Below are 27446 nucleotides of genomic sequence, written 5' to 3'. Positions count from 1 at the left end.
ACTCTCGCCACAATGGGCCCCTTTGATAGTCAACACAAATGTAAGAGCTGTCACACACTTGAGATATGTACATTTAAGATGCAGAGGGCCAATGAATACATATTCATAGCCCCGTCAGCACACGGAAAAAGATACATATATTACACAGTGTGACACCATATAGACTAATAGCACTGCCACTGTGGAGAGATTAGTTTGTCTGCTGTAGACCATACTGCCCCCTTATGGTGTTAAAGTGAACACATTTTAAGGGATTATCATCAGAACTTCCAACTACATTTTTTCCACCCACAAATTGCTTGTGGAGAAAGACTATAGTTGTAGTTGTGTGTCGTCTGGATGTGGGTAAAAAAAAAAGTGCATTGTAGTGAAATAGCACAGTGAGTTCAGTGTGGTCAGTAAAAAGTAGCACAGATGAAATGTGTTGATTTTTATTCAAAAGTTACTGTCTCCAGACAAGTACAAATCAGAAAACAGAGTGACTGAAGGAGGATGGGATAATAGACAACAACTTAGAGTGTAGGCAAGAGTGCATGAAAAAAAAAAAAAAAAAAAACATAAAACAAAACACAGACATGGCCAAAAGGAAGGAAGGAAAGAAATTAAATTTTGTATATATACACATGATCTAATAAGAATTTATACCAATGTAGTGGTAAGTAACAAACAATAAACAGTACTTTTTCCTTAAAAGAATTTTCTTTTTTACTTACATAAAATAATTAGGCAAAACACATATAGGCTGTTCATCTACTTTATCACATTACATCTGACCACCTCATGTTTCATGTTCTAAGAAGCCAATTATCCACCTTTAAACATGACTGATCCTCTGACATGGAAGATTACTGTGAGAGAAGGTGACCTTCACAAGCATGTTTAAGGCTTAAGCATGGAATGACTACAAAATAAAAACCTCAGTAGACAAAACATTTCATTAAAACTTGTGTGTGACAAATATATGTCAAAATCTAAGCTTTGTCTAGCTGCCACAGCGCTGCTGAATAACTTTCATCTTCAGTATTGTCTGAATGACTACCTTTCACTTTTAACATTTGAAATCTTTAAGTATTTTGTGACAGGACTGTTCATGTTGAGAAAACCTTAAAGCTGAATTTCACAAGTCTTTTCATTAGTTTTATCCAAACTAATTTACATGTAGGAAAAAAGGTAGAAACCCGAAGACATTATCAAGACAAAAAGAAAATAAAGAAAAAAGAAAAAACATAAAAATACAAATTTAAAAATCTTCCTTGATGCATGGCTTCACATGCTTTCATTTTTTTAAGTTGTACTTACACATTTCTCAAACGTTGTGACTGAAGGTTGAAAAGTTGAAAATAAGAAAACCAAAAGCACATATATAAAATCAGCACCAATTCATATATAACTTTTATTTAAAATGTAGAGATACCCATTTCAACATTATGCTGCTGGAGTTTGCTGTGATTTTCTTTGACTGAGCGTCTTCCTTCCAGAGCCCACACAGTGGCACTACTGGGAATTATCTCTGCTCATTGTTGGGGGACACGTTTCCCTCGTAGATGGTGGTTCAGGAGTGGTCCAGATCTTGGGGTAAGCTCTTGGATTTACTGCTTAACAGTGTGGAGCATTCAGTGGACTCTGGGAATCTTCACAGCATAAAGAGATCCTGACTGATTCTATGCGACATCTCACCATCTTAACCACCAGTGGTTTATCAGGACCTCAACTCAGGCCCAACAACAGGGAAAAGAAACTTAAGAGATAGAGGGAGGGGAGAAAAAAAAGAAAGAGCACAGAAACATAAAGACCTCCATCCACTTGGCTAACACAGTACAAGCAAGCTACTACAGTCTGTTTATAAATTACTACTTCACACCTGGTAACTTACTACAATTGTAAAAAGGGTTAGACATAAACAAAAAATGTTTCTTAAGTTAAACACACCAATTCATCCCCGTTTAAAAAAAAAAAAAAAAAAAAATAGGAAAAAGAAAAAAAAGGAAAGGGAAAAAAAAAAAAGCTATTATGGATTTTTCTTCAGACATGTCTCATTTCTAATAGGTTTGGAAGTGGCCTGTTACACTATTTCTGAACAGGAAGAGCTTACCCAAGATTATAAAAGTAAATATTTGAAACAAAGTCCTCTCTGAGCAAGCAACACTGAGTGTGGGTTGTCATTGGTCCACGTGGAGTACAAGCCAGAATTTTTTTTGTCTTGTTTTTGCTTTTTCTTAGAGAAAACGCTTCTGTTTTCGCATCTAAAATTCTCTTTAAATACAAAGCGCCTCTTCTGTTATCCCAGCGTCAAAATCATCTGGATATTAGCTTAAAACATGGACACCCCAAGAACCTGGAAGAAGCAAAGGAGAAAGAAAATCAATTAACAACAATTTTAATTTAGTTAAAAAAACTCACATTTAATATGAAAAGGAATCGTTCGAGTAATGACATGCTGATTGTCAAAGACAAAACCTGGAAATTACACTTTCCCTTGTATAGAATAAAAATGAAGAATGCAGGATGGTTGTATTGCAGATGATGAACATTAAATCTCACACGTTGTACTTGTTCCAGATGGAAGACATGTTTTGTTTTGGTGGCCTGTCACGCATTGTTGCTTTGAACAGGGTGTGGGAGGCAGGACTACACTCCACAGCACACACTGCTTCTCTCAATCGAAGACACCAGAGTGTTAACCACAGGTGATTACTTAAAGGTGATTGGAATTAATGCTTCTAGTCACCAATCTACCAATCACACCTTTTGATGAAAACTAGCTGATAATGATCGGCTACTGATCAAATTTAAATAAACAAGACTAATGATGCTAGGCTAATTCAAACCTAAATATAAAAGGTTAAAGGTCATGTTGTGTAAAATAAGACACTGGGACAAAGTGACAGCGTCACAAGGTTTTGACTAATGCCTGCTCACAGCAAGAATGCAGTATGGAAATTGCTGTCTGTTTTCAACATTGCTGACATCATGGTGCATTGGGTGTTTTGACTTTCTGTCTGCTGTTTCAAAATATAATCTTATCTACAGCCACATCCATTTTTAACTCTGGAAAAATAATTCAGAGTGGAAAAAATGGCCCTGAGCCAGACTTGTACTGAGCTGTGGTGCAGTGGGTTGTGTCATACGCCGAGTGACCAAATGTGCTGTATTATAACTTAGTTCAGAAAAAAAAGCTTAATAGAAGAAGAAATTAAGTGTTTTTCTGTTTTTATGAGAATTAAATGATTTAAAGTCGACATAGAACACCCACACAGTGCTCTAGTGAGACGGTGTCTGAAGAATCCTGCATTAAAAGGCATAACCTCAGGGTTTCTTAAGGTCGGGACATATTTTAACAAGACTTAAGGCTGGCAGTAAAGTCTGAAATAAATAAAATTTGGCGTGTTTATACAGGCACAAATAGCAGCTTTGCAACCAATAAGAAATGTTGCATTTGGCTGCCATGCGTGCAGCCTGGTCTACTGAACTTGTCTAAATGTTTTGATGTCTCATTCAGTGCCCCAAATACAACACGCTTGCAAGTGTTCCATGTAATGTGACTGGTTGCAAGCCATGTATTTTCAAATGACTTCCATAGAGTTATACTAATTTTAGGGTTTTCTTTCTTTGAAGAAAATCACAGGTTGTGTTACTCTCACTGTGCCTCCAAGGTTCTCCAGCATGCCATAACACAAACACACCTGGAGTCTCAACAAGTATGTTGGTTTTTGTTTACAGTGCTCCAAATAAGAGCAGTCTGAAAGGAAAACTGAATTGCGGAGGTAGCCTGTGAATATGCATGGCTTTCAAATTTTAGTAATACAGAGGTGCTCCTTACTGATTCATCCATGATAGAAGCAGGGTCAAAATAGTCTGGCTTGAGCTCAGACCTCTCACGACGGTTCTTGGAGGGTGGCTGGAAGACAAAGAGGAGCAGTTCAGCAACACATATTCCACTAACTTTTCTTGCTGTAACAGCTGCTTTGGCAGACAACCAATGAATGCTTGAACAACATTTGCTTATACTAAAAAGCAGGTTTAAATCATACTGGGAAAAAACTAAGTGGTGAAATGGATTTTTGCAACATGCATGACAATATTAAAAAAAGAAGTTAAATGGAAATAATTAATCACATGTGCAACAAACACGAGTGAATTTAGAGGATCTAGGGCAGTTGTTCAATTTTCTGGTTGATTCAACATGACATTTGGAGCCCAGCACTAGCAGAAGCATCCAAAATAGACATTTGTCTTGGATAAAATTTTGTTCTGGCTTTACACTCGGCATACATGGTTCTGCAGTCTTGGCGTAAAACAGTCAAATAAATTAGCCATGTTTTCTCGTGTTGTACCAACAGTTGCATGGCCCGGTCGACAGAGTGGGTTTCATCATATTTTTAAAGCCTAAAGACCAGATATATCCTTTCCCCCAGGCTACAATTCTTTGGGATGATGTCTCTTGTCAACGCAGACAGAGTGTGCATGAAACCAGCTACCAAAATATAATTAAATTGGCATATATTATGGTCACAGTTAGTGTGATTTTGAAAGGGGATTTAATTGACGATTGAAGTTACACCTCTCCTGGTTTTTCCCTGTGAAAGGGGAACCAAAAAATAACTTGATGGGTGGGGAAGTCAAAAATAAACAGTCAGGAATTTATGTGTAAAATGTATATCTCACCAGATCAATGTCCATGGTGTCAAAGTCCATGCCTTCATTGAGGTCATCCATGCGTCCCTCAGACGACATCATCACATCCTCCACAATTGGCTCTTCATCTTCCTCCATAAGCCCAGTGCCGCGACGACTGTAAAAAAACAAAAAAAAACAACACCATTATAAAAAGATGGAATCATACTGTCAATGGATGATGTGAATCCACCTGTGAATTCCTTTCACAGGCACATTTTTGTAGAGGTGGGTTTGTGTCTTACATAGCATGCTGCAGGTTGGTTCTGAGCTTGGCGTAGTTCATGGCTCTTTCCTGCTGCTGGCGTGCCTCTTCTTGCTGTCTCTGAGTCAGCATCCACGTCACCTGGGAACTGAATGCACAAGAGTAATTAGCCATGTTGTTTGGTGAATTAACTGGCTATACCACAAGGAGCTCAGTTAGAGCAATATAGATGGCCACTGGACTGGTGCCTGTGAAAAGTCAGGGTGGATAAATAAACTAGTCAGTCACTGTCCCTGAAGAGCCAACACTTGGCAGGCTGTTAAGTACAAGCATTTTGCTACCATTTGCCCTCCAAATTAATAACACACCAAATTGGAAATTACAGTGAATGCTGTCCTAATGTATTCTGGCTTGTATTCCAGTCCTCTGATCCCATTCTTAGGCAATCAGGGATGTATGGAACTGAGTGATGGGCTTGGATATATGCCCAGTCAAATTTATAAAATCTTGTGATAGGACATATTGAAAAATAACACAGTTAATTAAAAGTAAAAGGCCTTCAAAGAGTTTTGGAAATGCTAGGCCCACACTACAAATGTACAAGAAAAGTTAATGCTGCACTAACTATTTGAGTGTCAGAGTATGTCTGGGGAAATAAACGTTTTGTCATGAGATGGAACTTTTCAATGCAATCAAGTGCCCCCTTAAATGAAAATCAAAAACAGTGTTTACATGTTGCGACTGAGAAAGAATGAATGAACTTGTAAACATCTTGTAATCATGTGCAACATGTATTGTACCAAACTGTGAACCGACTGCATCGCTGTACCTAAAAACAGAGGAATACTTACTTGTAATCCAGGGGTGTCTGGTGGTGCTGAGGCGTCTGTTGATGGTGCTGTGGGAGTTGGTGGGGTTGCGGCTGGTCATGAGGAAGAGGGTAGACCCCCATGAAGCTGTCATCACGACCCCTCTTAGGGTCTCTCATGGCAGTGGAGGTGAGGTGAGGGGACGGCATCATGACTGGGGTCTGCATGGTCTGCTGCCACACCTCACCGCTGCTGCTGCTCTCCTCTGGAGAGGAAAGGCAAAAGTGTGAGACAAACTTAACAAATGTGCACATTCTTTTTTTTTTACTCGTTTGAAGGGCTTAATATTTTCCTCTAGAAAGCCAATTTCTGGGGGGAAATGTTCCTTTACTGTCAACAAATGTTGAGTTTCAAAACACAACTGAGCGAATGTTAAAACTGTTATTGTAGCCAATAACAATTTTGTTTTTATCTGTAAACTCGGGCAGGGGTTCTCATCATTTGTTTTTCTGAAGACCTCAAAAAAGATGTCAGAGCATTGGTGCAGTTATTTCCAAAATCAAATCCAGTTCTGGTTGCAATGTTCCATTCAGAGGTTTGCCCTTTGATGCCAGAGGAAATTTGCAATTCATGGTGAAAGAGGGAAAACCAGAAATAATCAGTGACATCAAAAACAAAGATAACAGGAGGGGTTGAATCAAACACTGGAGCGTCTGATATTTTCTGCAATTTGACTTTGTCTGCACCATACTGGAAGCCCTACTCACTGATTTTCCCCAAACAGTACACTGTAACTAAAATGCTATACAAGGCCCTCTATTATATATTCTAGAGAAACCTCTGGTCATGAAAGTCTTAAGCAAACACATGGACACAGATTTAAGTGATGCTGTGATTGGTAAGGAAACAGTCTGTGACAACTCTCTCCACCCATCTGCCGTTTAATCTCCTCACCCATCAGCTCCACTGGCTGAGCTAGGCCAGTAGAAACGCATCTGGGTTAATCTGGGCTCTGATGCTGCTTTTTGTAAAATCATGGTTGGGCTGGGTTATAATGTATGTGGTTCTTAGGGGTGGTTAATTGGCCCAATTTCCCGATTCGATTCGATTACGATTATTGAAGTCTCGATTCGATTACGGACCGATTTTCGATTATTAACGATTATCGATTCGATTTTTGATTATTAATGATTATTGTTATGATTATTATCAGTCAGTTGCTGAATTATTATTAGCCTATTTTTATTTATTGAAAACCACAGATTAATTTTCTCTTTGTGCGTTGATTGCTTGTTGGCTCATTTCTTGATTCTTGGATTTTTTATTACAATAAGTTACTTTAACTGATCATGGACCCTTTGTATTTTTGGAAGTGTCACAAAGGAGATTTAAATTAGTAAGTCTATTTTTTTGAAAGACAGATGCAACACATATTTTACTGTAGGCTTTAGATAATGTACACATAAAAACAGAACACAACACACGTAACTAGTGATCAAATAATATTGCTCTGGAACAACCAGCTTGCACACATTTTACTTTAGCCTACTGTTATAAAAACAGAGCACGCTGTGTAACTTCAACTTCAGTGATCAAATCATTGCTCTGGAACAACCAGATTCTTATGGAGGAAGACCAGCTGGTCCTCATGTTGTGACGTGTTAACAGCGCTAAAGCCAGAATTAAAACAGTTTTTAGCAGCTTTACTGCTATGTTTGTAGCGATGCTAATTTCTGTTAGCCCGTCTATGGTGTTTTACATTATACAACGTTAGCATTAAGCTAGCGGACTTTATGCTTCAAAAGCAAGCTCACTGCTGTCTGTCCCATAGAAAAACATGACAGCGGCAGCCTAGTGTGGAACATGAACCACGTGACCGTGCTGGCGGCGACATCAAAAGCTGTCGCCACTCAATTGTATCAATCTTTGTCTGGCTCCGGCACCGTTAGCACCTTGTTAGCACCTTGTTAGCATCTACACACTTGCTCCCTGGCTCAGTTACACAGCCTCTTGTTATGACAGACCGACCGCTCCACCTTGTGGTTAAATCCTGTACATCCAGTAACAAGAGGACTCGCCTTTGTATTACAATTTGAAAAATATAAAAAAAAAAATTTGAAAAATTTTTTTTTTTTTTTTTGAAAAATATAAATAATCGATTTTTGGAAAATTAATAATCGATTCATAATCGGTCATTTAATAATCGCGATTAATCGATTATCGATTTTTTTCACCACCCCTAGTGGTTCTCATGAAAAACTGTGCTCTGTGTATTTGTACATCAGCAGACACTGAGGAGTTGAACTGATGGATGTTTATTGTTAATAAGGAGGCTGCCAAAGTCCAATTGTAGCTGTCACCACTATCTACAATGAAGGTAAGTTTAATTTTTTTCCTAAAGTGGGGGGAAAAAAAGAAGCTCAGAGTGCCAGATACAAAACATTATTAATGATTTTGTTGATTCCCAAACGTGCTGTACCTTCTGGCAGCTTCCTCTTGGCTGCTGAAGTTCCAGCTGCAGCAGCAGGGGGCTTGGTCTTCTTGGAGCGAATGGAAGAGCCTCTGCTGGAGTAGCCACTCATCACTGACATGGTATCATCATCACCGCCAGCCTGCAGGGAATTTCTGTAGGAGATGAGGGGGAGCCAGCAGTCTTCTCGCTGCAGTGCCATCTGGAACGTCATGAAGCGCTCCAGGTACATGTGGCTGGGGAGAAGCAGGAGGTCACATAGACAAGATGAATAAACCCATGCATCCATGCATGCAGAGAACAAACTTTACACACAAAACCAGGTGCACATTCCAACTGGAGGGTGAAAAAACAAGCCTCAGAGCAGCCCCACACGCATCACAAAACACCAGTTGCACCAGTTGTCACAAACACCTGTTGCACTGACACTCTGAGGCCTCCCACCTGTCAGCTCAGCAGAAAAAACAACAACTTACACAGTCCTCTTGTCTTGTCTCATAAGCTTGGAGGAGAACTCGCTGAGGATGTCTAAGAATGCCAGGTTGAGGGGAGGGCCTCCTTCTCCCTGGGGACTAGGCTCCTTAAATGCAAACTCGATACCATCCCTGAGAGTTGTACAGAGACAGAGAGGAACAGTAACACAGTGAGCAGAGAAGAAGAAACGGTTTAATGGACATCAAACCAAAAAAGACAGAATTTATGCACACCGAGGGGTGAAAATTCAAAGTCTAAGGTATAACAAAAAACTGAAGTTTCTCTTAAAAGATATATTTTCCTCTGGGACGCACCAAGTCAAAATGAATTCTTCTAAACAGAGTCCCACATCTTAAAGTGCATGACCACTAAATGTGCCAAGATACATGATTTATGTTTGTTTCTAAAGGAACCCTGATGATTTTCTAAATCTATTTCTATCAGCCTTATTGCTCAGGCAATGCACATTCCCTACATCACTGTGGAAAGATATTTGGTCTGTTCCTCACAACTACAGCCAGTAGACAAAACAAAAATTCACACAAGTGATGCTAAAAAAATAAGGTGATTATGTATGAGGTGTTCAAAGTCAGAACTTTGTCTTGTCTGAAACTTGTAATGCTGTCAGCTAGATCTCCTTTAAAAAAAAAGAAGAGGTTGTTAACCTCAATGTTTTATTTTGTTAGATAAAAAGGTAAATAAAATCAAGACAGATATAAAGCAGATCTTTCAGTCTGTGTTTCATTACTTGAATTCTACACACACACACACACACACACACACACGTAAAGTATGCCCATATGTTGGACAAGTGTGGGAGATACCCAGGCAAACATCGCAAATACTGGCTTCCTTGGAACCCGACTGAGATTATAATTTAATAATTCACAGGGGAAAAACAAAGCCACTGTGATGAATAGGGTAATTACAGATGTGAAGGATTGTGTGATTTTATACACTCAACTCTCCATCACTGCTAAAATGAAACAACATGCATCATCCTGAAAGGTCAAGACTGCATGAACAATATTTTCTTATTTTTCCACTGCACCAGTTAATGTTTACACAAAGCGGTGGGAAAAACAGGATAATGCAGTGGCAGACAAAAGTGTTGTGTTACAAATCTTCTCAATATTTTACTAGATAAGAGCTTATGTGTGGGTTTCTTACATGGTGCTGGCAACAGACCTTTTTTGTTTTTATAAGCACCGTGGCTCTTCTGTGTTTGAACAGTCTGACAGTGTTTGTACATTTTCTTCAACAGTACTTACCAGTGCATGGGAATAAAAAAAACTACACCATTTTATCACTTAAGCCTCTGAAATCCAGAGGAGGAAAAAACATGGCCAGAGGAAACACACTATTCAAAGAGTAATTTGTCTGACATGGCAGTTCCCAGATGCAAGTCCAAAAATGTGAGAAGAGCAATGCAGTGTAACAAGAGCACAGCGAAGCCTTACTTGTGCAGCATAGCAATGGCGTCTCTGGTTTTGACTTGATCAAGACCAAAGGTTAAAGAAAAACGACGAGCCAACTCTTTGATTCCACAGAACGCAGAGGAGGAGCGATCGAACCCATGACCCAGCTCAGACAGCATTTCATTGAACAACTGGAAAGAAAGGGAATAGGAAAGATTGCTTGAACAATGTGTTAAAAATGGGATACATGATCAAAAACAATAAAACTGCTGAATAAGTGAGTCAATGAGTGAGTGTTCACCGACCTGCTGCAAACTGAGGATGAGCGTCTTGGCACACTGAATTTTGTCGATTTGCCGAGTCTTACTCATAGTCTCCTTGATGATGTCACCATAATCATTGTAATACTGTGAAGAAGGGACAAAGAATTATATATCTATGTACATTAGATGATTTACATGCCCAATTGTTTGACAAACCCTGTGTTTAACACTGAAAAAGTCTTTGCAGACTGTATAGCTGAAGTTGTAGACAAGCTGAATTTACCCGCATATACTGCTTAAAGATGTCAGCTCCTGTCTTCATCTCTACCACACAGTAGATGATCAGTTTACAGTAGGCAGCAAGGAGGTTTCTCCTCTTGTGCAGAGCTTCAATCTTTACAGCCTCGTCGTCCTGTTGCCCATCTGGAGAGAGAGGAAGGGGAAAAGTAGTTCTTTAAGATGCACAAAACTGTGCTTTCACTTGCTCTCCCAGGTCACTGGAGCAGAGCGGAGAGTAACTGCACATTTGCATTTGTACCTGTGCTATTTGTATCGTCGTCCTGGTCTATGAAGACATGGTTCAGGATGAAGGAGAGTAGTTCAGACTGCAGCGAGTCCTCTGAGGAATAGACAAGGGGCTCCAGGTGTTCCCTGCCTCCGGACACCATCTGGTGGCTGAAGATGAGCAGGAGATCACACAGGATGGTGAATGCCTGAGGGAGAACGGGGGGGGGAAGCAAGTTAAAGCTCAGTTTGCACAAGCAAAGTATAAAAGCAGTACTTGCAAATGATATCAATGATATCTGTATATAATCACATAGGACACCATATGGATTCATTTAAATCTTACTCTTTATGTCAGTTGTGAGGCACAGCTGGTATAGGTTTCATCATGAACAAAGTAAATATAGAATAAGCAGTGAAATCTATTTTTGTGAGAACACCATTCTTCATGGCACTTAGCCGATTAAAAATCCATTGCAGCCAGGCCAACTCATCTGACTTTAAAAGGTTTTACCATGTTGCCTCATGGTGAATGTTGTCCATTTTACATACAATCCTTGCTTTGACAGCTGTAACCGCCGCTGCTGCTAAAAATGCAGATTAGTTGTCATGTCTGTGTCACCTGTTCTTTGACAGCTGTGTTGACATTGGTGAGGTAGCGCTGACACATCATACAGAATGCCCTCATCTGCTTCCTCAGGGTCACCATGTCATCCTGATTCAAAAACAAAAATCAGAGTTTTCATTAATATACACTCTGTACACCCATCAAAATATCCTCAAAACAGTGTAGAAACAGACTTGAGACAGTGAACCTGGACCTCACCTTCCTGGAACCCCCCTCAGATAATTTAGCCAGATGCCACAAGATCACATAGTGGGTGCACTGCAGTGAGTGGATGACTATCTGCTCACAAAAGAGGAGGGATAAACAAAAAATTCCCAGAGGGGTCAACATTTCTTAAAAACTCATCATTTGTCACCGTCGCAACCACATAACCATATGATAACAATTTAATAACCTGCTCAGGCATATCCCCATTCTCTATGCCCGTGTTGAGAAGCTTGAAGTTGCTGGTAAAAAGGTCCCACCCCGACAGGTCATGTGCACTGCAACAGATTTAAGAAAGTCTCTGTCAGGTTTAGACACAAGCACATCATTGTTCTAAAAAGGACAAGTCTCAGGAACTGTGAAGGAGAAATATGGAGTGTATAATTTTCATACTTGTGAAATGCTGTGATCCTCTTTAGAGTTGACAAAACCTGATATGCATCATCTTCATCAGCATCTTCACCCTGGAAAGAGAAATTACAACCGAGTTGAATTTAGGGACAAAAAAAACAACAAAACATTTATACTGGTCCAGTTAACGTAATGCTCTGTGCATGAACATCTTTTTTTACAAGAGGGAAAAAAGACATTTCTAAGGTTAAATACAAAAGTTGAAGGAGATTAATTTAGTTAACATCTTTGTAAGATATGCTTTGATTATTCAGAATATAACCACACAAACACTACTTTCAGGGTGCACTGGCTCTCTTAACAAATAACCATTGAAATTACATCACAATCTGAGACGTAAATCTCTTCTGCAGATGAATCAAGATGTACAGAATTTATTGACATAAAATAAGAGTGCAACAATTTATGGCCAACAAAGAGGCAAGTGGTGATACTATAAAATGAGGCAATGCATATGTTGGTCTAAGAGGATTAGGCCCACTTTTCCAAAGAGAAAAGGGAGAATAATGATGCATGCTCAGGAATGTTGACATGTGCATCCTGTTACTCCTACCTCCTGCAGAAAATCCTCCAGTAGTCTGTTGAACTTGTCAACCAACTCATCCAGCAGCTGGGAACGGGCAATGTCCACCCTATTAAAGATTGTGAACTCCTCATTGCAGAGGGCATGATAAGTCTTGGAGCAGACCTCCAAAACTTCAGTGTCTGTGTGCTTCTCCACAATTTCCCTGATCTGACGTAACAGGGACTCCAGGTGCTGGATTAGAGATAAAATCATGTGAGATCATCAATGAGGAAAATAAGCAACAATATGAGCGTGTTATGTGCACTACACTGTTTTGCCTGATTTGACTCCTGCTGTGCGTTTCTTACCTTTTCCAGACGCCCCGTGGTATAAATTTCCAGGTCAAAGAACTGAGGCAACTGCAACAAATTGGTCACCTTCTCTGCATCCACAGCATACTGCAGAACAAACAATTCAACCAAATCACATTTTCTGATTCATGAATACACACTTGAAGCTCGCAGCCCTGCTTGTTGAAAACACTGCGAGTGGATGAACAAACCTTGGCCAGTAGAGGGGGCAAAGACACAGCAAAGAGCTCTGTCATTCTGGTCCTGTCATCCAGCTGAGTCTTCTTCTCTTTAGCCGTCATCACCTGATCATAGAGGCAGAGATCATAGTAGAAAACGGTTGACTTTTTGCATACAAACTAGTTTTAAGAACAAGCATAAAACTTCTGACCGCTCTTTTGTTTTTTTACCCTAGAATTGTTTTTAATCTTTAATCCCTCAGGGAGTGCTACCTAAATTTTGGTACACTGTTGTCTGACTCTCAATATAATGTCAGCAAAGCTCCTGTTACTACTTATTCTCCTTAATTTCCTCAAAATCTCAGCTGTTTCTTCATTAATGCTATATTTCTCAATTTCCCACTGTTTCAATGATAAATCTGTAGCACAACAGGTCCTTTCAACCCAAGTACAGTCTGTTCTGGCCCTGCTAAGTGATCAATGTTCAACCCTGTCATCATGGCGATCCCAGGACAGCTATGTCCATGTTAGGGGGGGAAAAAAAGTGAATTATCCTTTAAACAATCTACTACCATTGTTCTAAATGTGACAGCCACACTTACCCTCTTCCCCGTGCCTCTTCCAACAGGTGGGTGGCATTCAGCAGCCTGGCGTACAGTGCACAGCATGATTTCGATCAAGGCTGTCTCTTGTCTGTCTGTAAGAGCTACAAAAACAAAACATAAAAAACAATCAATACACACCACACAATCTGTATTTTGACAGGGCTGATACCCTTAAAAAGAAAAAAAAAATCTCTGTAATCACTAAAGGTTGAGAGAAGTTCAGGCTTCCACTTTTCTCCAACATATTTTTAACATATAACTATCAATAGCACCGACAAAAATATTGGAACCCTTGACCTGACATTTAATAACAACATCGTTTTGAGGCAATCACTGCATCAATAGGTCTTAAGCCCTGTTCTGAACTGGCATTAACATCTACCTCAGGTGATCCAAACAAGTGAACAGCTGCAAGGACAAGCAGGAAAATGTCTGAGATGCAGTTGCACATTTGGCATCTGAGATGCAATTACTCAAACCACATAAGGAAAACAAGAATGGCTATGTTCTTATTTGTACACAGAATTTATTATTATTATTTTTTTTTATTTAACCTTTATTGGGGAGGTCAGATCCAATCACAAGTGTTCACTCGAGATGCGAGACATGTTGACACCAGGTCTAACAGGGCCTTAAAGACACTGCAGGTAGATTGACAGCACATGTTCTCTCATTGTTCTGGTTGCGTTCTCCTCACTGAGAATTTCAGCTCTTTTCATAGATATTCAATTGGATTAAAATGATTGACTCATAGCAGGCCACTTCAAAATGGTCCAATGTTTTTGTCTCATCCATTCTTGGCTGATTTTATGTTTTGAGTCATTATCCTGTTGAAGGAGCCACAACCTGTCTGCCACAGAAAGTATCCCCATTACACAATGTGCCTCTTCCATTCTACAGTGGGGACAGGCGCGCCACCTTGTAGACAGTCTTGGGAGTATGTCACACCATTTTCATGTTGTGAGTTTGGCTTGATCAACTGTTCAGTACTAAATTTTACACAAGACTGTAGGAGCTTTTTGCATACTTTAGAGTTACAAATTGTATCAGCCTACTTTGATTTTTTTTTTCTGTGAACATAGAGCTCACATCATCATACACATAATTCTCTCTTTATTATTATTATTGTCTTACTATTATCTTATCTGTCCAAAAGACATTGTCCTAAATGCATTGTGGCTTGTCAACACAGCATCTCAATTTTGACAGATTTTTTAAAATGTATTTCTATTGGATCTTCTTTCGGAATCACACTTGAATTCAAAGCAGCATATGGTGCAAAAAAGAAAGACAGAAGAACGGTGAAGAGAACTGTGAAGTTCAAGACTTATTTTCACATTGTGAAGAATAAGGTTTTTTCTATTCTATTCAAGGAACAGAATCGGTGTTGGTAGCCTTACAACTCACTTAGTGTACTTTGAATGTACCAATGTATGTGGGACTGCAATAAACCAGGGCCATACCTTCCTCTCCTGGTAATGGTTCATCTAGCAGTAAGCTGATCATACACTCCCAGTCCTTCAGTAGCTCTGCACCACATTCCCAGAGAGAGTCCACCAGATAGGCTGCATGCTCGTGGAGCTAACGAGAGATGTTCACACAAAGAATGGATAATTCGGTCTGCTTACAGCAAGCCAATGAAGACAGAAATGACAGTCCACATCTGAGGATTAAAGAGAATGATTATATACCTCACTCTCCAGGAAGAAGAAGACAGTGGTCTTAATGAGGTTGGCGTTGGGGCTTTGTCTGCCTCTTCTCTTGGGGGCACCTTCCTCCTCTGGTTCCCGTTGGCTGAACAATCTTTGAAAATATTAATCATTAGTTAGGTATCACGCAGAAACAACCCCCACATAACCCTTGAACTACTTCTTAGAAAACTTCTAAATTAAAAACACATAAGCCAGGCTGATAACTGACTGACTTGTTTAATTCAACTTCTAACAGAGGCCAATCATAGACTTCTTACATCACCTACAACTTAGTTATGCTGAGGCAACTATTTAACTCTCATTAACAATCTCATATTTTTACACATCCTTAATTTTCTGTCTCTTTTTATTCCTCCTTCTTTCTTATCCTGCTGTATATTCATTTCCACGAATCTGCTCAAAGCTTCTGTTCCCAGCTTTCACCACTATTTAGTGTAGAGTTAGATTTATATCTGACATACTTCTTAAAGAGGAATTCTCCAGCTGCAATAGCAACAGGCCTGTGTGCCGAGTAGACCAAGTGATAGACACTCTCACAGTCTTCAGGGGTCAACACCTCATCCGTGCTACTGCAGAGACAAACACAAAGAATCAGTCAACTAAAGTTACAAAAAGTAGTTACAAATAACACACACTCTGCTCTTGGCAGAGTCTACATCCCAGTTGGGACAATAACAGCACTACAATATCAAGAAAACTGTCACTTACTTCAACACTAGAGTGAGTAGTTTAATTGCTTGTACTGCAACATCATACTCCTTGTCAAGAGTCATGGAGACAATGCGGTCCTGGGCAAAGAAAAAACAGACTGAATAAGTTATTGGGCAAAAGGGAGTCATTTCATCATCATCAAATTATATTAGTGCAATGTAGACAGTATAGTGTGAACACATGTTAAACAATTCAGTGTGAGCTGCTGTGTGTAACTTGTCCAGCAGGCGGTGCTGACCTTGAAGCGACTGGTGAAGAGTTCCAATCTGGCATTGAGTTCTCTGTTGTAGTAGAGACCCTGCAGAGCCGTCAGACACTTCAAACGTACCTCTCCTTGCTGTAATACGGAAATATAAAGGAGTTATTTATCAGTTATTGATTACTACAGTTACTAACAGCAATCCGTTTTTTAATCAATGTAAAACTATAAAAATTAACAGAATACATAAGTGCTGTTTAAAAATTGAAGTAACGTGGTTCTCTTGTCTACAGAATCACCTGAAATGATCCAATCTTAAAAACAAAACAATCATGATATTTCTTGTGTTTTACCTGCTTTTTAATTTCTGATTTCCCATTACACTATTATTATTATTATTATTATTATTATTATTATTATTATTATTATTATTATACTGTCAATCATTGCTGGAGTTTCAGTCCTGCGCTCTGAATTTTTGTGGCCTCACTTTGTTTACTATTTAGTCAGAGATTGTGGCTTTAACAGCCCTGCACACCCACACAGGTGTTTTCACTTTTACTGGCTGATTAGACATCTGTGCTACTTAGAGGTTTAAGTCATCCTACACTCAAACAACAATACTAGCTGGAGAGTGAGGAAGATGTCAATCAGACTCAGTCTGCGTATGCCCACACAGTCCTGAGAAGGGGTTTAATCAGGAAAATAATGTGAAAACTCTTGTGGACAGTGAAAGTGTAAGAGCTTTACTATGACTACAAACCTGAATTAAAGAAATCATGCTCTTACTCACCTTATCATGCATTGTCCATCCGACATACTTCAGATAGCTGTCGTTGAGGAAGGCATCGCTATATAGTTTCATCCAAACTCCAATCTCTTCTATACAGATTGCCCTGATTTCTGCTATCGAATCACTGTTGAAACATCATTCCTTGTTAAAATGTACATCAATGAAACCAACCAAAACAGTACAAAAAAAATAACATTTTTGACAAAAGATGTGCTCTATCAAGTCATACCGATATCTGTGAACAAACACTCCTTTGAATATTGCATTCATCATGTTTTCAATCTCATCCTGATTTTCTTGGAGCTGAAATGAAAAACAAAATACATGAGCATGATTGTTTGGTCAAATATAAGGCCTGACTGACTAGAATGTTGCCATAAGAGGTGACAAAGAGGCATGGTTAACATAACAAGACATGTGTGATGGCCAAATATGCCACCATGCTGTGGTGTGGCTGCACAGTCAACTAACAGATGGATGCCCGATGGGACCCGCTGTTATATAACCTAATAAACTGACAATGCTAGCTAAATAACACTCAGCACTAACACAGTCACTGCAGGTCCACCACCTACAGAGATGTTGCATTTCTAAAAATGGAACAGATTTATGATCACAAGCTAGAGTAATTATTAACACCTATGTGTGTGTGGTGGATGGCAAGGTGCCTGTGTGCATGTGGCTTTCTTGATTTGCCTGAACAATACATCCAGTAATCAACAGCCAATGATCAATTATGATTTCAGTTATGGTAAAATCATCTAAATTAAATCCTCAATCAAATTCATGTTATGAATAAATACAAAATGGATAGAAAAATTGATATTTGTGTAGGGCAAAGTTACAAGTACAATTTTCCTTAAAGGGATAGTTCACCCAAAATTCAAATTTCACTCATTATCTACTCACCCTCATGTCGACTAAGAGCTGTGAGAATTTTCAGAGTCCTCCGTGCCTTCTCTGAGTTACGGGGGGGTCCACGCCGCAGTATTTGTCCATATAATGGTTGTCAATGGATACCAACTTTCTTCGTGCAAAAAGACACACCAAAAAACATCCAAATACCTCCATACTGCTCGTCTGTAATGTCCCTCTTGTATTGAAGCCTCGACATGAGAAATTGTTCCGCCAGTATTGAAGCCTCGACATGAGAAATTGTTCCGCCAGTCAGTGCAAATCACGCGAGATTTGCACTGACACAGGAAGAGCAGTGAACTGAGACACTGGGAGTTTCCGCTACAAACAAGCTTAAAATATAGACTTATTTAATTTTTTTGGAACAATTTCTCATGTCGGGGCTTCAATACAAGAGGGACATTACAGACGAGTAGTATGGAGGTATTTGGATGTTTTTTGGTGTGTCTTTTCGGACGAAGAAAGTTGGTATCCATTGACAACCATTATATTGACAAATACTGCTGCGCGGACCCCCCCGTAACTCAGAGAAGGAACGGAGGACTCTGAAAATTCTCACAGCTCTTAGTCGACATGAGGGTGAGTAGATAATGAGTGAAATTTGAATTTTGGGTGAACTATCCCTTTAAATCAGATTTAGCTGCTGACATTTAATTCTACCTGCAATATGAGACCTTCAGTCAATGACCACTACAGTATGTACAGTGACAGGAAAGAGGGGTGGGGGGCTGAATGGTTGATGTGGAACATCAGGACTATATTGTCATCAGACTCTCTACCAGATGTGAAAAGGAAGATGCAGATACAGCCGACCCAGAACTTGCTGACACTCAAGTTAGATTTTGAACCATCCAGTGTGCACGTGCATGAATGAAAAAGGCATGTACTTAGTAATGGGTATTTCAGCCACGTGGCTGACCTTACCTCTTTGCGTTTCTGCAGGAGAAGCTCTAGCCTGTCGTTGGCCCTTTTAGGCACTGCTTTATTCCTCTCTGCCTCATACTGGCGCTGGGTGTTGTCCATGTTGATGCTCAGGTTCAGAGCTACATTCACCAGGGCTGTCATCAGCTTCATGGCTGTTAGAAGGACAAGTACATAAGTAATACGTTTTTATAAGTACATGTCTTGAGCAGAAAAAACCCTGTTACAATTAAACACCGACAGGTTAGAACAAACATTGGCTGTGTTCGAAACCGCATACTTCTCCTACTACTCGTACTACTCATACTAACGATTTGAGTATGCAGTATGTTCACACTGCGCAGTATGCGATTTGCAGTAGGCGAGAAGTTCCCGGATGCATACTAGATTCGGCCGAAATGTTGAGTATACATCATGAGGTCACTACTCATACTCAAACTACCCAAGATGCAACGCAACGTGACGTCAAGGACCGCCTCTTCCTTGTTTGTTTTTTTTCTTTTTTTTTTTCTTCTTTATTTAAGTGTTCAAAGTGTACAAAAAGTGTCAAACACTGACACATAACACAACACGAGAGCTGTTTCATATTCAGAAAGACAATGGATAAAATAAATAAATACAGCAAGGATCTCATTCAAATAAGTAGAAAATGAAGAAAATTAGACGAACAGAAACAAAACAAAAATAAATAAATATTGTCATGTCAATACATAGGTGTGTAATAATCACTGTTAACAAATTCCATTAAATGTCAGGAAGTACAATAAATACCTTTTCATAGTTTTCTAAAAAAGTTGTGTTCTTCTTATTTTTAACTAAGGCTAGGGATTTATAGAGAGAATTGAATTCAATTAAAAAATGAGAAAAGGTTGGTTTGGAGGTTGCAAACTTTTGCTTATGAATAAAGTATTTACCAAATAAAATGAAAAAATTAACTAAATACTGAAGACTCCTGTTCTTATTTTCATAATAACATATAACATCTTTAAGGGAGAAGCAGTATGACATGTTTACATGGGAGAAAATATAAGAACACAAGTCTGACCAAAATTTCATTGTTACATTACATTCAAAAAACAGATGATTTAAAGTTTCTTCAGTATGGCCACAGAAAACACAGGAGCTGTCCAAATCTATAAATTTTGAAATAATCCCCAGTCCAGAGCAAGTATGATGTAGCGAAGACGGCGGGCGGATCTTCGTCTCAGAGCAGGCAAAACTCTCCGGTAAGGCATTTTGAACGGGCAAAAGCCGTTAACGGCGAGAGTAACGGCACGAGGTCGGTCCAAACGGCATTTCCAAGCTAGCCACAGTGGGGACAGGTTCACTTCCTGTTTATAAAGTAAGAGCACTGACATCATTGTAACGGCTTTCTTTATGGTCAATTGCAACGGGTGCTTTATTTTGACACAGAAACCGGAAGTACAGTGCTCACTACGGCTGGTTTTACTAACGCCAGAGAAGTCCGACTTCGTCCGACTAAAATTGTAAATAGGTGTTATTTTGTCATTTTTTCAACACCATGGGGATACGAAGTAGTACTTTCTCGCCTGAAAATGTTTCAAATGTTGCTGAAGTTATATATTTACACAGTTTAGAGCTTAAGTGAAATCAGCTTCAGGGCGGCTGATTTCGGCTCGGGCAGGAGCGAAATGCATTGTGGGTTATCATAGTACGCAGCAGTGTGAACGCTCTGCATACTGTATGATCGATTAGTATGTAGTATGGAGTATGGAAGTATGCAGTATGGAAGTATGTAGTATGGAGTATGTGGTTTCGAACACAGCCATTGTTTCCAAGACAGACAACAGAGAGCTAAAGGGGTGACTTTGTAGGCCAACCTGGAAGTTCACGTGACCTGACTAGAATTTACCTCGACAAAAAGCCAACTAAATTTTTCTGATACCTGCAAAAAGATAATACCCTTAACTGATAATGGTTGGTTACTTACACATTTTCTTCAGCAAGGAAGTCTCAATACAATTGCCACAAGTAAAAAGATAAAAAAGATAAATAAAAGCTAAAATGAAAAATCATATGTTGGATATTTACTTTATTTTATATTGTAGAACAAATGTATTTCTGGCACCTGGCTTAAAATTACTCAAAAAAGAAAAGAAAACGATTTTGGGACAAGTAGGGCTGCCACGATTAGTCGACTAGTCACGACTACGTCGACTATTGAAATCGTCGACAACTAATTTAATAGTCGATGCGTCGGTTTTTTTTAAACTTTGTTTTTCTCTCAAAACTGCTGGGGCACCTTCCACACACGCACCCGCAGCTGCAGCCGCCCACCACACACACACACACGTGCACTCACTCACTCAAGGTGAGTTAGTACAGGTGTTCTCTCTCTTTTCTCTCTCTACCTCTTGTCCGTCATCAAGCGGCACCGGTGTAAACCCCCCTCCCCCCCCGCCACCGCTCCTCTCCCTCTCTCCCGTGTGTCATTTTAAATGAGAAGCGATACTAGGAGCGGTACCGCCGGTCCATCGTTTTAAATCACGGACTGAAAAACAGCCGTTCGTCATTTAAAAATAAAATCGCGGACTTTGAGACTCGGTGTTAATATTGGAACGTTACTGCGTCTGGTCACAGCGGTCCGGTCACGTAATGAGCGCTCATCTTAACGAGGAAATCTTCTCTCCCGGCTTAAATCTAGCCTACGTCAATATTTTCCGGTAGCTTCTCATCACAGTCCACACCTTGCAGAGTTTGAGCTGCACCTCAGTTTCACTTGTTTTCATTTGACAGTTTCACACAGAACTTTCTGGTGGAGTCTTTCCATGTTTCTCCTTCTGTGACAGTAAAAAGGGAACATTTACATTTTTTCAGACAAGACGATTGTCTTATAAACTATTCGATTTTTTTTTTCAACAGAACAACTCCTATTATTTACACATGAGCACAAGTTATATTTGACTAGGCCTACCAAAACTTTATTATTGTGAATAATTCCTTAGTTTCAGGTATCCACCTCATTTTATTTAAATGTAGCTATGTTGGAAAGAAAGAAAAACCTAAAAAAAACCTTATAGTATTTATTTTGGTGTTGTTTAGGCCAGTGCCTTATCCTTATTTTACTCAGCTGTTTGCACTTTATGCTACAGTTAAAGCTGCATATTTCATTAAAAGTTTAATGAACTATCATCTTAACTTTTAGTTAGCATATAACTTAAACACTTCAAGCTGAAAGCTAATGATGGTATATAAGAGCAACTGCATGCTGGTGCGATAAGCTGTATGTTTTACATTCAATTAACGTATGATCCGATTAGTCGACTAATCAAAAAAAATAGTTGGTGACTAGTCGACTATTAAAATAATCGTTTGTGGCAGCCCTAGGGACAAGGGAACCAGAGGTGCAAATTATGTTTTAAGATTTATTCCACAAATTAATGTTTGTCAGTTGAAAGTGCTGTAAACTGTACAATGCTGCTTCTACATAACTAATATTTGCTGCATGTTTTGCATACCATTGGTGATTTTGGAACACATGATCCGCCTCAACCAAGTGCTTTTAGTACTTAATTTTGTTGGGTAAACCCACCTACACTGCTAACAACCTATCACTCTTGGGAAAAATAACACAGCCAACAACATGGGTGGAAGCTGTTTTTCCCTTTTAACAAAACTAAGAGGTCTGATCGGCCAAAATAAGTCAAAAAAACCTGTGGATGTTTATCAGTACTAGTAGTTGTAATAAATTCAGTCATTTGCTTAAAATCACTACTTACTTTTGGGAAGGGAAAATTTGTTTCACAACAGTGTATTGTGAAAACATAACGCAATCGCAAACACAGAAAACCAAATGTACCCCTCACACATTAACACTCACAACTCCAAACAAATACGATTCATTTTACCTGCCAGTGTTGAGGTGTGTCTGAAGGCTCGGACTTGGGAGTCTGATAGTCCGGTGAGAAGAGAGATGACTGTGTCCATCATGTATTCATCATAGATGATACTGTATTGACACTGGCGCACTAGCACCGAAATGAATTCACAAAAGCTTGATTTGAACTTCTTCCACTGAGGCCCTGCTATGGTTAGAGGGTAGTCGCCGCTGTCCTACAGAGACCACATGGGAAGAACATCAGATCACGCAATGATGACATGCAACTATAGTTGGTTACCATCTCTATCCAGCAAAAAAGGTTAGCAAGCTCCATTGTTGTTTGTAGACAGAAGAATTCTATGGTGAATATTGAAATCTAAAATTACGGGTTTGTAATATGGTAATGATTATGCTGGGAAAAGTTGAATTACCTCATCAAATTCTTCTGTCATTCGTCGGATGATCTCAGAATTCTGCATGTTGCGAAACATTTCACCACTGACCACACCTGATAAACACAGAGGGGTTAGACTGAAGACACTGCAAGTTGTAAGTGGAAGAGAAAGTCATAGAGGGTACCAAATTTATCTGGGTGGGTCTGTGGGACGCACAAACTCAGTTCCCACAACACATTATAAAAGGGATCCATCACAATATTCAGTGACTCAGACAGACACACATACCTTTACATCCTGAGCACTGGATGAAGAAATTGATGAGATCTAGTAGTGCAACATCTCTGTCATGTTTGTAAGACTCAATCCAGTCATCAACAACAGACTGCAGGAAGATAATGACAGACACACAATCATGAATTAATAGAGAATGTAGACCACCATTTTTTCACATGACCTTTTTTAAAACAAAGTGGCTATCTTACAGCTCTTGACATTCATACCTGCATTGCACTCCTGCCGAGCTTCACCACCTCAAACAGCATCATGTTTTCCATGCCATTCTCTTGGTGGTGGCCATTTAGCCGACCAGCGCCCTTCCCTCCTTTGCCTTTCTCCCCGGCCGCCTTCTTCCCCTTCTTCCCACCCTGGAACAGAATAGAAGAGCATGAGGATCAACTGAGTATGCTATGATTATCGGAGAGGACAAAGATATTTTGTACGTTTCACAAATATCTACCCATTTATCTCTGAACAAAATAATTCAAGGGTGTGTTATTTGACCAGGATGTTTCTATACCTTTCCTTTAGTTGTGTTTGCAGTCCTTCCATCTAGATCCTCAGAAAAGTCTGTGTCTGAAGAGAATCGTGTGTCTGTGTCCCTGGTAGACACAAGTAGACGTTAGACTGAAAATTCATATCAACATCAAACTCAACAGCAAACAACACATGGAAGCATACACTTACTGAGTATAGGAGAACTCTGATGGTATTTCTGGTGCTGCTATCATTTCTGTAACATCTTCTGGACAACTTCAACTTATAACTGACTTGAGATCCTCAGAAAATACAAGACAGGAGAGATTGCATGTGACCTAGAAAATGAAACAGTAATTTAGAGAGCTGCACATGAAGATTTATTTTACATTTCTCTACAGCAGAAACAAAACACATCACAAAAACAAACACCAAATACGTGCTCACAGAAATCTACACTGTAGTGTGCAAATGTTTTCTGATGCCATTCAGCAAGGAAAAAAAAACGGTTTCACATGGTAACAGGGGGCGGACACAAATGCTCCTGTCACACTCAGCTGTCTGGCCATTGGCTCCCTCTCTTTCTCTGCTTCCCTTGGTTTACAGACAACGTCATGCAATGAAGACTGGAGTGTCTTCCTCAATGGCCAAATATGGCACTGCCTATCCGCCCCATTCATATCTTAACCAATCAAAATACAGTCTCAACATCAACAAGATACCGCAGGCCACAGAGAAACTATTGCTGGGTAGTGGTGTGTAAATTAACGGCACATACATCAAACGGGGGCAGTATACACAACTTAAAATAAAAAGGAATCTTATTTTCTCCGCAATTCAAAAACAAACGATAAAACCTCCCCAGCTTTCAAAGAAGTCAATAAAAGCACTCCAGCAAAACACAAACTCCGCCCATCTTATTCCAAATCTAGTTCCCGTAGGTGCGTGTCTCACTCCTGGTACACGCACTTATGACATAAAAGTGTGTCATTCTTACATTACAATAGCATGCATGAGAAAAGAGTAGACTTTCTCTCACGGTAACTGTACGACATACACCCGACGTAACGTTAGTCACATACTCATTTCCCTCTCAGTATCCTGCAAATGATGGCCCACATATGCCAGACAGTTTTTTTCCCCGACCTTTTTTTTGTATACAATAATCAACGTGAAATCCCCCCACCGTCGAGTAAGTTACTCTGTCAGCGTCGACCAATACGTTACAACATCAACTCGGCATGGGTTACTTGCGAGTTTTAGAGTTTAAATGAAATTGGGGGTATTTATTTGTTTGGAGATGTGTTTACGTGCCAATTTCCTTAGTAGTGAGGGGCTACTGCATGACAAGACGACGACAATCTATGGGTGTAGACTGAAAAAAGTGGCGCCAAATCGAGCAGTGTATCTCATAAACTTGTTACTGCGACGCTAAGACAGAGCGATTTTGGAGAAAACGAAATGGAGAAACTTAACTATGGGAATTGCTGCAAATCAACGACTCCACAATGTACCGCGCCGGTTCCCTCCAACAACGCCGGCATGGCTATGCTCTCGGTCGGTTCCTGTCAAAATTGACACCGGTGCGCTGCTGGTGCTAGCGCCACTAGCTAAGCGGCGGAGGATTTTGGCGTCTTTCACCAGCGTCGGCTACTTGAAATTTGATAAAGTGAGCGTGCATAGCTCAAGCTCAAACTGACTGCGATTTGTTGACCAGGAAGGGCGACAGTCTCATACAACACATTATGGTTAGATATCGGGCACACACCAGCGTTTACTGACGCTATCGTAGTTAGACCATAATAACAAAACAACGCAAGCCCTACTGTACTAGCGCAAGCTAACGGTGGCTAATACACAATAAGGCTAGTCTCTAAAATTTCCAAGGACAATAACCACCCTCTGTCCTCACATTGGTCATATATAATGCTCATCCGAAGACGAAGCCACTAATCACAATTGATATGCTGCTTTTAACGAGCTGAGAATAACTCCCACTAGTTATCTGTGCTAACTGCTACTGCTAACGTTACCTTAAAAAAACATCACGTCCTTGCGTCCTCCATCTTGCCTCGGGAGTTCCAGTGCCGTATTGCATAAGCAACAAACACTTTGTTTACAAATATATAAAGTGCAAGTAAGTCGCTCGAAACAACAAAACGATTATTTTGTTCACGAACTAAATATTTTGAGCTAGTGTGCCAAAAATCCAGCTCGTTAGCCTGCTAACAACCGAAGTAGCCTCGTACCGCGGGCTAGCGAAGCGACTTGGTTCAGGCAGACATCCGCGCTCTGGGCTCATCCAGAGCTAGCCTGGCTAGCGAGACGGCTAGCAAAATACAAATCAACTAACTTCCAGATAGCTCTCCGCCATTTTACAGCTAACTTACCTTGTTGAGAAATGTAGTCCCGCTAGAATCGTAACTTTTACTATTCTTACACAGCCTCCGTCTGGATTCCGCCACAATTCAGCAAAAAGAGTTTAAAAGTCGCGGTCAGAGGCGGTTTCGGACGTTCTCTCACCCCGCTTGCTCCGTAGTTCGGTTTGTTGTTTCGACGACCTGGGAGGAGGAAATCCTGGTGCAGAGCTACCACCTAGCGGCCACAATACCCGTGCTAGATAAACCTTTGATGAACTGACACCCAGTGGTCACTGCCGAGTACTACAGCCGAGGACCGTCGCTTTTTGTGTGCTGTCCTCTCCTGATCTTCTCCCACACGCTGCTGTGGAAAACGTCCAGCTAAATAATAATAATGATTTTTTTTAAAAAAATCTTCTTCATCTTCTTCCCATTTTAAAAAGTGAACTGAGAAATTAGTTTTTTTTTTCTTTATACAAAACTCACAACTACCATTACGTGGATCTATAGCTTCATTCAGGCAGAATGTGAAATAGCAAATGAGGTGGGGATCCAATGAATCCATATACATTTATCTCTAATGCAGAGTTAATATAGATAAGCAATATCTACACTTCTAAAAGTCAAATCTAACTTGAACTTACCGCACAAAAAGTAATGTTTCCAGCTGACACTGGAACAAGCCCTGAGGAAAATTCATGATGCTAATTTCAAAAATGAGTTGTAGTTGAAAGTGTCAAAATAAAGAAAAAGAAAACACATCAACTCCAATTATTCAAATTTATTCACTCTTGATGACAACAGATTGCATGATGGAATGGTAAAATAATTTCACACCACACTGATTAATCGCAGTCCTTAAACTAGAGCTGATTTTGTTGATTACAAAGTAAAGTCTAAAAGGATATACTGATCTACCATTATAAATGTCCACACAGAGCAGCAAACATTGAGAAAACTGGGTCTAAAACATTATACACACCAGACAGTGTATGGCAATGTCGTGAAAGTACTGAAATATTACATCCCATCTCCAATTCAATTGTGCTAAATGTCCAAAATAAAACAAACAAAAAAAAAAACACATGGCACAAGTACATGAACCTAGAGAAAGGCACCTCTGGTGAGAAATTGTTGCAAAATG

The 27446-nt window shown here is 39.8% G+C and overlaps 1 protein-coding gene across 2 annotated transcripts; it reads right to left on the bottom strand.

Annotated features, from left to right (window-relative positions):
* Positions 1-417: 417 nt before the first annotated feature.
* Positions 418-26538, bottom strand: stag2b (STAG2 cohesin complex component b). Of its 2 annotated transcripts, none has more exons than XM_083980543.1 (34): positions 26333-26538; positions 24153-24280; positions 23986-24067; positions 23690-23833; positions 23475-23571; positions 23223-23299; positions 22820-23024; positions 18954-19105; positions 17344-17417; positions 17115-17238; positions 16361-16459; positions 16120-16199; positions 15873-15980; positions 15391-15502; positions 15163-15280; positions 13697-13800; positions 13128-13220; positions 12934-13023; positions 12614-12817; positions 12043-12113; positions 11840-11927; positions 11644-11724; positions 11440-11532; positions 10852-11026; positions 10597-10736; positions 10356-10457; positions 10093-10241; positions 8635-8763; positions 8168-8394; positions 5731-5953; positions 4920-5027; positions 4666-4792; positions 3821-3898; positions 418-2335 (listed from the first exon to the last, which is right to left on the bottom strand). In XM_083980543.1, exons 2-34 carry the CDS (start codon positions 24194-24196, stop codon positions 2312-2314), a joined length of 3822 nt encoding a protein of 1273 aa, XP_083836669.1. In that variant the 5' UTR covers positions 24197-24280; positions 26333-26538; the 3' UTR covers positions 418-2311. The 2 variants fall into 2 exon arrangements, with proteins under 2 accessions (XP_083836669.1, XP_083836670.1); XM_083980544.1 differs by lacking the exon at positions 26333-26538 and adding an exon at positions 25976-26204.
* Positions 26539-27446: the final 908 nt, after the last annotated feature.

Source organism: Trachurus trachurus (assembly GCF_905171665.1).
Source record: "Trachurus trachurus genome assembly, chromosome: 10".
Taxonomy (NCBI): Eukaryota; Metazoa; Chordata; class Actinopteri; order Carangiformes; family Carangidae; genus Trachurus; species Trachurus trachurus.
This window is presented reverse-complemented; position numbering and strand designations above follow the sequence as displayed.

Bases quoted from the DNA above. Each gene is read 5' to 3' on its own strand.
- stag2b (XM_083980543.1), bottom strand. From the start codon at position 24,196: ATGATAGCAGCACCAGAAATACCATCAGAGTTCTCCTATACTCA. The intron at 13,024-13,127 runs GTTTGTTCATCC...TTTGTTCTGCAG, and splicing joins TGCCCCCTCTACTGGCCAAG to TATGCTGTGGATGCAGAGAA. The intron at 10,242-10,355 runs GTCGGTGAACAC...CTTTCTTTCCAG, and splicing joins TCATCCTCAGTTTGCAGCAG to TTGTTCAATGAAATGCTGTC.